Here is a 12,136-nt window from a genome sequence, read left to right on the forward strand (position 1 = left end):
AGTTTCCTTTTTAAAATCATTCCAAAAAATTCAGATTTGCACTACAAATTTATATCGTAAAACAGAAACTTAAATGTTATAAATCAATAAATCATTTAAATAATATAATGAGATCAAATATGATTCAAATATTAGGCATAAAATAATATAAATATATTCATATAGTAAATCCACAATAGATCAGAAAATCAACAATGTACTCAAAAAAATAAATAATGTACCATACAATATACCTAACGCTGCTAAGTAGTATACGGCATCTCGGAACACCGCCAGACAATAAGAGATAAATATGAATTTATGGGATGTACTCACCTCATGATTATTAGCATCTTGAAGGCATTATGACAATACAAAACTTTAAAATGAACCCAACTAATAACCTTTAGTGTACAAAAAGTATCATGGCAATAATGAAACTATAGAGTAAACCCACCTTATGACCCTTTGTGTATTACAGGTATCGTGGCAAATTTACTGCTATAATATACTACTGAATTGAAATACTGATACATATGGATATCAATTAAAAACAATAGTACAACATTCATAAATAATTTTTTAGGTCATACTTTTCCATTCTCCAATAAACAATATTGTACCATAAATTAGAATTTAATATTCAAATCCAACCATTTATTTAAATATTTCACAATTTTCAAATCACTATTTTATGCCAAAGCACAAATACGAACAATGAAAAATAACGAAAACATGCTTCAAAATATATATAGTTTCCAATTCATTTTGTCAAAATCAATTATTTTTCAAATTGATTAAAACATCGATTCAAATACTAAGATATTTAAATATCAATATTCACAAGTCCACTGCGAACTCATCAATATTTTGAACCACTTGAAATATTATCAGAATTCACATGAAATGATAACATATATATGTAAAAGCAATTATTCACATATGCATAAAATAACCATTCAAATCAAATCATAGATATATCATATTCAAGCCACATATATATATATATATATATATATATATATATATTATACTAGCATGTTCAAATTCATTTAGATATATAACCACTCATTGATGTCGTTGATTTTCACTTCTACTTACCCGCAAGGTCACCTCCAGGCACAATACGATGGCTTGTAATATAATAATATTTCTTACGCTACAACAACTAAATCAAAGAAATTGGTTTGTGCCAAATATCATAAAATTATATAAATTGGATGCCAAGTGTTTCAATTATACAGCAAACCTTTAGAACCCAGTATCCAAAATTACAATTTTTCAACCGAAAAATCAATTCTATGAAATTGAAATTTTTATTAGGTCCTATTAACACCCAATTTCATAAATCCAACTTCAATTTGGTCCTAAGCTATCCAAATATAGTCTAATTTTACTGGTATTTAACTAATTGATTCAAAAATGAAAAAATTATCAAACAACATCCAAAATTCACAAATTTTATACCAACAGAAAGCACAATAGGTGGGGAATACTTTGATGTGCTCATCTTAGTCTAAAGGTGTCGCTGATGGTTGCAATGCTCATCAAAAAGTTCGGCCAAATTTGAAGTTGATGGATCTCCCAAACCATGAGGAATCTCAATAAATATAGGTTGGAAATGGATTCAAGTGTTCCAAATTAGAGAGGAGGGTGTGTGGGTTAGCTAGAAATGGCCAAAATTATGGCCAACCAACCGAAGCCCGTGACGGCGCCTCCACAACTTAGGCTCAATCTGGGTGCATCTTATGGAGTTAGACTATGAAATTTTAGGTTTTTGTCGGCGGTGGGATAGACTTCTTGGTAGTCTTGTGCATGTAGCTTGATGGTGGTTGAAAAATTGAAAATTAGTAGCAACTCGATTGGTGTGGAAATGGGTTTAAGTTGATACAGTTTGGATTCATAGGTCTAGGAATAACTTTCTCAGATTTTGGGGAAAAATGAAAATTTTGAAATTTGTTATTGTTGGACATGATTTCCAATGCTTATATAGGACCTTGGATCATTAGCAAATGAAAATCCGGAATTGGTTTGAACACTTACATAATATTGATGTTTATAATTTTTGAAAACCATAACTTTTTAATCTCAACTCAGAATTAGATGTGTACTGTTTATGAAATCGTATCGATGAGCTCTATATAATAGTATAAAGTCAAAACAAAATCTAACTCTAAATAAAAGTCAAACTTGATCCCATTTAAAAAATCCAACCTGATCAAACTTGGCCCATGAAATTTTGGATATTTTCTCGAGATAGATTATTGCAAATTAAGATATAAATTAGATAAAAAAAAAAAACAAAAGAAGCGGGAAAAAAAAATAAAAATAAGAGCACATGACAAATTAAGAAGACAAAAAGAAAGAAGATGAAGAAAAAGCCATTGATCTTGAAAAGTAGTTTCCTTAAGGAAGTTTGGTGTTGCATCTTCAGTAGTACAAGACCAAGCGTCTCGCATGGAAAGTATAGAAATATTCTGTTTGATCTTGAAAACAGAAGGCAGAAACCAAAATTTCCATTGGGCCATGGCCTACACTTTTCCACCATAGTGAGGCCACGATTTTGGAGTCCTTGATTTCCACGATTTTTGCCGTACACAGTTTCTTCTTTGCATTTTCTTTCCCTAATTTCCCTAACCAAAGCAATTTTGTTTTAAAAAAATCAGCCTTAATTTCCTAAAGCAAGGGAATGAAATCGTTGCAAACAAAAAGACAACAAATACCCCTTTGTTTGAGGCTCACGTGCAAAGCATATGTCCAATTTTAACACAACGTGTAAAATGGACTAACGATGCAAGATTTTGATGGGTTTAACGTCCAAAATATTAGAAAAAATAATTTAAAGTGCAAAATACCGATATTAATATAGTTTAGGGTGTTGTAATACCAATTTTGCCATTTAATAACAATTGGAACCCTACATCCATTTGACCAATTGATTATGGTTCATGATGAACACAGCATTGCGTTCGAACAATTTAAACATTGTACTTATGAGGACCATCATGTAATACTTTCTTCTTTTTTTTTTTTTTTTTGGTCACACACCCCCTATTCCAACTGGAAATTTGTGCACAAATTAAAATAAAACTAATTTGTATAGTATTAAGATCTTATAGTTAGACCATAAATCTCTTATTCATAACCCCCAACTACTGGAAGAGAGATTTTTTCCTTGCTGCTAATTATTGAGGATTTGCGTGAATCATGTTAATTTTTTTAAAGAAGAAAAAAGTTCTACATATGGAGAATATGTAGCTCTTCAACACGCGAAAAGTCGGATTAATAAAGTTGCAACCATAATTAAAAAACAGTAATACGAATAAATCTTGCACAAATGTACACAAAAACTACTACTAACTTACAAAGAACTTCGAGAATATTCTGCTTTATTACTTAATAATACATTGCGTCTTAGTAAAGTTTTCTTTATTCTTTTCAAAATCATGTCTAATTGGCGTCATTGTAAGTGGAAAAGTAAAATTTTATTGATAAGACTTTAGTATTGCAAAATTATTATTATTATTATTATTATTATTATTTTGTGAAAAAGTACAACATTATTCATGTACAGAGCTTGAACGGTTCCGCATCAAAGAAAGGAAATGCATTAAAACACAAAAGAAAAAAGTATCCCCCCCCCCAAAAAAAAAAAAAAAAAGAAGATAAAGAAGAAAAGAAATGCATTTATCATAAAGAGTGATAAACCTGAACGTAATCAAGCTGGCCTGTTAACCAAGCCAAGAAGAGGAACAGAAAATCAAGCTGGCCTCCCAAAATAGGCGATTTCAATAATCATACCCCACATGATCTGCCATTTTCTTATCGAGACAGCTGTGGCAATGAAATCTCAGCCGCTAAGAGAGCCAAGTTGTTACTTAAAAACTGTGCGCGCAATATGCAGACCTCCGTAGTAGGAGCTGGAAGCCAGGATGTGACCCACTCACCCAATTCCCTATTCCCAATTTACCACTTTATTTTCCTATTTGGAATTGGACAGAGATCTAATCTACTTCCCTTCGCAAGAAAATAAATATATCAAAATAATAATAGTAAAAAAAAACTCCGTTTCAAAGTTTTATACATCGATTTTATCAAATTCAATGTCTATTACTATACTACTAATTGATTGTGCAATTTACTTACCAATCACGTCATTCTTAACAGAAGAGACATAAAGTGCTTAGAATGTTTGAAAATAAAGATATGGGGGAGGGAGTATATAGGCACGGTCCAAAAAATAAATATTTTTTTTTTATCATAAAAATAAATTTTATTTGGCAATATGCAGAATTTGTGTTATATGACGATTTTAATAGGCTAAGATAATGTTTCACTTTTCCATATAGGTTTATCTTTTATTGTTATATTATTAGTATTATTATTATTTTTTTTATGGACGTTCCAATTAGCAATAGTTAGTGGTGCCAATTTCCAATTCTGGATTCTAAGTCCAGTGATGTAATTCTTTTTTTTTTTTTAATTTATCATAAGAATATATTTTATATTTAAAAAAAAAATAAAACCTAATTAATTTTCACCATCTCACAGCGGATTTCATGGTGATTACCTTTAACGGTGAAAAAGAGCTTTATTAATTTGGTAAAGAAAGAGAAAACATATTTCAAAAAAAAAAAAACATATATATATATATATTCTTAGAAACTTTAAAAAAAAAAAAAGTTTCAAATCTTAAAAAAAAAACATATATATATATATATATTGTTAGAAACTTGAAAAAAAAAAAAAGTTTCAAATCTTATAGGATTGTTATATTTTTCTATTGATTTGGGCAGAAATTTTGTATGCTGAGTCAAATTGTTTTAAAAACACAGAACGTTCTTTACACGAAATGAAGACCGCGTCCAAAAAGAAACCTGCCCTGCCCATATTGGGCAGACTAACCTAACCCTTCCCTCATTCCAATCATCTTCCTTATCTATGTGGGTCCTATTTGATGAAATGGCCCATCCGCCGTCATCTTCAACTTCAACCTTACTATTTCCATTACAACAAAGTATTCCACAATTGACCCAGAAAAAAATGCCAACCACCACGCCCACGAGGCCACGACTATAACGAGTCGACGACCTTATCCCCTTCAACCATTTTGCCTTTAAATTCCAACGGAAATTAAGTCAATGCCATAGAGAAATAGCAACGGCAATTTGAGAAAAAAATAATAACAAAAAATACGTGAAATTTCCATTATCCCTACCACCATATGATAGAACACGTCCTTAAGGATGTGTCCAATAGAGTTGGAGCCACGTAGGACCACCAAAATCCTATATTACCTAACATGATAAACTCCCAAACCTCCAAGATTGTAGGAAATATCGATAACCCAACACATGGTTTAGTATTGCACTTGAAATTGTGGCAACTATTAATTTGTAATATACGAATATGTTCACATGGAAATGGACTGATTGATAAATCGCAGGCATATCTTTTATGTGGCATTTGATGTTTTCTTGTCAATTCCAAAACCTTGATTTCTCAATTAAGTATGTTCACATGGAAATGGACCGATTGATAAATCGCAGGCATAACTTTTATGTGGCATTTGATGTTTTCTTGTCAATTCCAAAACCTTGATTTCTCAATTAAGTATGTTCAAGAAATTTCTTAATCTGGATTTTGGACTTACTAGTTTTGGGTAGCATTTTTTCTAACCAAATTCTATGCTAGGAACATGACTAGCAAACCCTGTTCCTACCAAACGTTTTAGATTCTTTTGTCTTTGGTTCAGTGAGTTCCGTAGCTTAAGAAATGAAAATTTGTTGTTGATATGTATATATATATATATATATCGTAATGGACAGAGAAAGTTGTGTGGTTAATTTGTCTTGGTGGTTGAAAAAGAATAAAAACATCGCTGTCACATATTTTAACTTTATGCGATAAGTAATTTGATGCCACAAACATTTCTCATATAGGAAGGAAATATTAGATTGAATACAGAGATTTGACATGCCATTGACAAAGATGTTGTTACTTTAGATGGCTATATATTTTTGACAAATACAAATATCTAATGCGATAATTTTAAAAGCAAGGGTAACATATGTTTATTGAAAACTCAAATGTTCAGTTTTTTGATTGTCTTTTAAAAGACAACAATTTATTCTTAGTAGTAAAGTTTTTATCCGAAGAAAATGTTGTCAATTAGTTTTAGAATTTTAAAAGATTCTTACAGCTCATGTCACTATAATTTTAGTATTTGGTTTTACACGTCATCTTTTACAGAGAAAATGTGAAAAATTATAAGATAGTCATTTCCGACCAAAACAAACTTAAAACTTAGAAAGGCATTGATTGGCTTGTGAATAAAGGGAAGAGTTATTTATTTGGGTCCGTGGCCACCATGCTTGTTAGACAACCAAAAAAAAAAAAAAAAAAAAAAAAAAAAGGAACTTCAGACCAACTGTTACGGAAAGCGATAATCAGTCTTATCAATCTGTCAAACATATCTTTACGACTTATAATTAAACTTGAAGAAATTTTATTTTATTTTATTTATTTATTGTTGGCGAGACGAAGACAATTGTTGCTGTGAACAAAGTTTGTCCATACCGAATGTTATCTCCAAATCAAAGCAATCTCAAATTTTAAAGATCCAGCGATCAAGATTCGCCCGCATAGAAATCACACCCTCTGAGCATTGATACATTGTAAATATTTTAATCGATATTTATCTGACAAACAAAAACCAAAATATAAAAAAATAATTGAAATATAAATAACATTAATATCCTTTATTTCGGGAACATTACCATACACTGGTTGAGTCGTCTCTATGTGCTGGTTCATTACCGGTTAGGCGGAAATTTCATACTGACGTGGTCGGGGGATGTGTGAGGTTTATCCTGCTACCTTGCTATTTTGGGACCTATAAATCCTCTCATTTTACGCACTTCACGCCTATCTCACCATTATTCGATCTCTATATCTTCCTTTTTTCTCCTATACTTTATCATTCTCTGTGGATAATCTCCTACTCAGGTATTTCCTTTTTTAGTTCCTTATCTTGTTTTTTGTTACATCATTTTCTCTTTCTCTTTTAGATCTATCAACATTTTCTAACCTGATTAAGCTTAAGCTGATCTTTTTTTCTTTTTCTTTTTTTTTCCTTTTTTTTTAAAAATTAAATCTCGAATCTGATTGATTATTCCTCCCAAGTCATATTGGCGAATTGTTATATATATATATATATATATATATTTTTGGTCTTGTGAAAAATATTCCTTTTGCATTTCGTGTTTCAAGCATGATTTGCTTCTTTGTTAGTCTAAAAGTTATACGAGTTGAGCTAGAAAATAAACGTAGATCTCGTTGATTGGTTTTGATGAATTTTTTTTTTATCGAAATTACAAAATGCCAAATCAGTAAAAGCTATAATTTTTTTTTCTTTTTTTTTTTTTTGGGTTGGAAAATCACTCCATAGATGTGTTTCTGCAGTATTTAAACCTGGATAAAATTGCGTCTTTAATTTGCTGTTAGAGAAGAAGTTTTAGCTCGCTGAAGCTGACTTTTGTGTACGGAAGAGCGAAAATGCGAAGCTTTCTGTTTATCCTGTTTCTCAGCTGTTAGTTGTTTGTATTTGACGGGATTAAAATTTGAATGCGAAAAATGGAAAGCCCAAAATTTTTTCATTTGGATATTCCCTAACAATTTTCTTGATATTCTATCTGCTTATGTCTAGCTCCATTTCTGTTCCTTTGGGTTTTCAAAAAAATAAAAAATAAAAAATAAATAAAAAATAAAAATAATTTCGTAGTAGCTTGAAAATTAAATTTACGCAGCCCAGTACAACGAAGGGGCAGCACAGTGCTACCTTAAGTATAAAGAAGGGTGGTTGGTCTTTCTTCGCTATCAAACTTTCGTTTGCATTTTTTTTTTTTTTTTTTTTTTTTTTTTTTTTGCAGTTCGCAGTAAGATTCAGTGGGCTGTTCACCTTGAGATAAGCCCTTCCCCAAGTTTTAATTTAAAAGGAGATATTTTGAAGTTTTTTCTTTATCAATTGGATGATATACATGACGTGGAGAATTTATAAGCTAAAAGTCAGATGCTTATTAAAACGAGTGTCAAATCAGAGGAGTGATATATATATATATATATTTTTTTTCCTTTGGCCTTTAATTTTAGGATAGAACTTGCTGTTATTGCTATCAGGATCATTATTTTACATTTTAAGCTCTAAACTAACGTTATGATAAGTCTTTGAATCGAATTTTTTTTCCCAACATATGATGGTCCAGGTGATTATCAACTACAACATAATGGAAGTTTCAGGTGGCTAAAACCTGCTAAGTTATATGGCCTTGATTGGTATGCTTTCTCAACTCTCTAATTCTGTGATCGAAGATGAATGTATACTGTTTTGTTTATACTGGGTTCTTATAACCATGTACCATGACTTGGTAGATATTTGGGCAATGTGTGGTGGAGGATACAATACTAGGGGCTTGCCAAATACACTGTATAAAACACAAGGTAGCAGCTATTCTAACAGCAGAACCTCTGGTATGGAATTTGAATCAGATTGGACGAAACATAGAAAGTCGTTGGCATTTACCGCTCAAGTGATCCGCTCTGCAACATCTTTTATGCCTTGGACTTGTAAAATCCCTATAGGTGATGGCTATCATGAATTTCTTTAGTCAAATATCTCCTGTTAAAAAGTATCGATTCACTCTCTGTGTAACATAACTGATCAAGGACGAGAATCAACTACTGATTTACGTCTCTTTTGATCCACTTAATTGTTTAACCAAGACAAATGCCTGGTTTTTTGAGTGATAAAAAGAGATTCAAAGAACCAAATATGTGTTTGTCCAACTCAGTCAAGCAAGATACTCCAATTCATTCAAAGAGTTATCCTAGCTTGACTTCTCAGGTAACAGATGATTTTGACAGCCCCATTCTACCTGGGCTGCCTGATGATGTTGCCAAATATTGCCTTGCTCTTGTACCTCGTTCCAACTTCCCATCTATGGGTGGTGTGTGCAAGAAATGGAGGTCTTTTATTCAAAGCAAAGAATTTATCACTGTCCGGAAATTAGCTGGTTTGCTTGAGGAGTGGCTTTATATTTTAACTATGGATGATGGAGGAAAGGAAAGCCACTGGGAGGTTTTAGATTGTCTGGGGAATAAGCATTGTCTTCTTCCTTTGATGCCTGGTCCAGTTAAATTTGGGTTTGGAGTGGTTGTTCTTAATGGAAAGCTTCTTGTTATGGCTGGGTATTCAGTAATTAATGGAACTGCCTCTGCCTCGCCAGATGTTTATCAGTATGATTCTTGCCTTAACAGGTTTGTTTTAGATTCCCTTTCTAAGGTTTGGAGTTTTGCTTCCTTCTCGTGTTGCATATGTCTCAACTAGCAAGGACTGTATATTCTTATCACAATCAGCTTAAGTTAAAGGTTTATTGTGGTCAACAATATTTATATTAAAGGCTGGTGCATATTTTCAGAAGTCTTCTTTAGTTTCTGCAAGTTTAATTTGAGTTTTTGGGTTAAACAACAGGCTTATTTGTTTAAGTAAGCTTAATTCTGCAGTCTTGGATTGTTTAGTCATCTTTTTTTTTTTCATAATATGGATTAAATGTTAAACTATTGAAGAAGAAATCCCTTAGGCAGTGTCTCGGTTTAAATACCAGCACTTAGTCCTGAGCATACAAAGGCTCAACATTCTTTTAAGTTCTCTGCTTCAGAAAAATGCTTGTTATAACTATAGAGGAATAGCGGGGCTTTGCATCATAATAGTCACTTCCATTTGACTTTGAAAATTTGCATTATTATAATTTCATCATTGTATGTGAAATGTGATTATCTGTGATGCAACTGAAATTTTGTTGTTGTATACGTGGCCAATCTTTCCCTTTTCTGATCAATTTCTTATTCTAACTCTCTGAGGTGTTTTTTGATTGCAGTTGGAAGAAATTAGCAAATATGAATATAGCTCGATATGACTTTGCTTGTGCAGAAGTTAATGGCATGGTCTATGTAGTTGGTGGTTATGGGATGGATGGCAGCAGTCTCTCTAGTGCTGAGGTGTACAATCCTGACAATGATACTTGGAGCCTGATAGAGAGTCTTCGCCGCCCAAGGTGGGGTTGCTTTGCCTGTGGATTTGAAGGAAAACTATATGTTATGGGTGGAAGATCGAGCTTCACAATTGGAAATTCGAAATTTGTTGATGTCTACTACCCTGAGAAGCACTCTTGGTGCGAGATGAAGAATGGTTGTGTTATGGTGACTGCTCATGCGGTAATAGGAAAGAAGCTCTTCTGTATGGAGTGGAAGAACCAGCGCAAACTTGCGATTTTCAATCCAGATGACAATTCATGGAAAATGGAGCAAGTTCCAATAACTGGAAGCAGTAGTATTGGGTTTCGGTTTGGAATTTTGGGTGAGAAACTCTTAATGTTCTCTCTGCAGGAGGAACCTGGTTATAGCACTCTATTATATGATCCAAATGCAGCCCCAGGCTCAGAGTGGCAGACTTCTGACATTAAGCCAACTGGTTCGTGCTTGTGCTGTGTAACAATCAAGGCCTGAATTGAAAGCCGCAGCTGAAAGTTGATAAACCATCTTGATAGACTAGAATGTATTTTAACATTTGTTGAACTTCTCTTTATTTTGCTAGGTTCTGCTAAACTTCATGCATTGACTGTTTAGACTTGCTGATATCTGTGGATGTGAAATTCAGTTTATTTTGTTCCTAAATCAAGTAGTGGATGCTCCGTTAAAACATTCAAGTAGTGGATGCAGGTGGCCTTAAGAAACTCGGGGTTAAAGGAGTCATTCTTTAGCCAAAAGTTACGGTGTTTCTAGTGAATTAAAAGCCACATACACATATGCTTGAGACACAAGAACGAAAATGTACACTTGAATTAGCATAATGATTAATCTAATCAAATTATATTTCTGTAAAGATGAGAAAAAATGTAGGTTCTTAAAGCAAACAAAGAAAGATGCCATTGTGCCTTTTTAACCTTTCTGTAAGAATGACTAAAATTTAGTTCCTTTCCCCAAAAAAAAAAAAAAAGGTTCAATAAAGTTATTAAATCATTTTTGTTATTCATTAAACTTTAAAATAACTACTTTTTTTTTATTTTAATGATAATCAATTTTCGTATTTTTAATCATAATCAATTTTCGTATTTTTTGTATTCTGTTTAAGTAGTATATTTGTACGTTCTTCATTGTTATCATTATTTAAGCAGTATACTTTTACGTTCTTTATTGTTATCATTATTTTTATTCCCTCTATACATAACTGTTAAAAAAAGAGAGAACCAAAAAATATATATATATATAATAATAATAATAATAATTATAAAAATAGTAGAACAAGTTGCTGATAGCCGTAACCATTTTAAATGGCGCTTAGCTTGAAAGCTGAAACACAGAGATGGAAACTAGCGCGCAAACGATCAAAGCTCAAGCTGCCTTCGATACCTCATCATTCTCGCGGGCTTTCGATACTCCGTCTTCAACAATCCCCAGCATTGGGCAACGGTCCTCCATAGCTGCATTCGGAGCTCCATCTTCCGCTCCAGTATTCCTCCCTCCTACGACTCCCTCAACGCTTTCCTTCGCTACCGGCGGCTTTGACTCCTCCTCCTTCTCCACTCCGTTCTTTTCACTGATTCAACAACAACAGAAACTGCCAGTGCAGTTGTTTTGGCCGTCGGAGGGATCTTCCGGTGGTTTTGGTTTTCAACTCCATTTTCTACGCCGCCTCAGTTCCACTCCGTTTTCTACTTCACAATTGACTGCTCAGATGGTTCCATTGGCCTCTTCTCCCTTGCTGATTAAGATATTCGAGTAGTTTTCTTTGCGTCATATTTTATTTTAACCTTTAGCAAAACCTAAACCTAGTCTCATTCTTTTATGTGAATTAGGCACGCTGACAATGACGAACCTGGAAGACCCTAAATTTGCTTTTAAGGTTCGTATTCCTGATTTAAGTTATCTTCTATGAAATTGAATGTGTTTGGATGCTCAGAAAATTCAGAACCTATTTCTTTTTGTTGGTTTTTGCTGCATTAACTCTTCAGCGTTACCAATTCTTTGTATTAGGGTGAATCCCGCCAGGTTTATTGGATGCGATTTTATTCTATTTCTTTTGGCTATTGCAACTTGTAAA

The 12,136-nt window shown here is 32.8% G+C and overlaps 1 protein-coding gene across 1 annotated transcript; it reads left to right on the plus strand.

Moving 5' to 3' along the window:
• Positions 1–6,651: 6,651 nt before the first annotated feature.
• On the plus strand, positions 6,652–10,710 carry LOC107428389 (F-box/kelch-repeat protein At1g67480). The gene is made up of 4 exons (XM_016038922.4): positions 6,652–6,987; positions 8,244–8,313; positions 8,410–9,294; positions 9,915–10,710. The coding sequence occupies exons 3-4, from the start codon at positions 8,765–8,767 to the stop codon at positions 10,540–10,542; spliced, it is 1,158 nt and encodes a 385-aa protein (XP_015894408.1). The 5' UTR covers positions 6,652–6,987; positions 8,244–8,313; positions 8,410–8,764; the 3' UTR covers positions 10,543–10,710.
• The last annotated feature ends 1,426 nt before the right edge of the window (positions 10,711–12,136 follow it).

This window comes from Ziziphus jujuba, chromosome 12, assembly GCF_031755915.1.
Source record: "Ziziphus jujuba cultivar Dongzao chromosome 12, ASM3175591v1".
Classification (NCBI taxonomy): Eukaryota; Viridiplantae; Streptophyta; class Magnoliopsida; order Rosales; family Rhamnaceae; genus Ziziphus; species Ziziphus jujuba.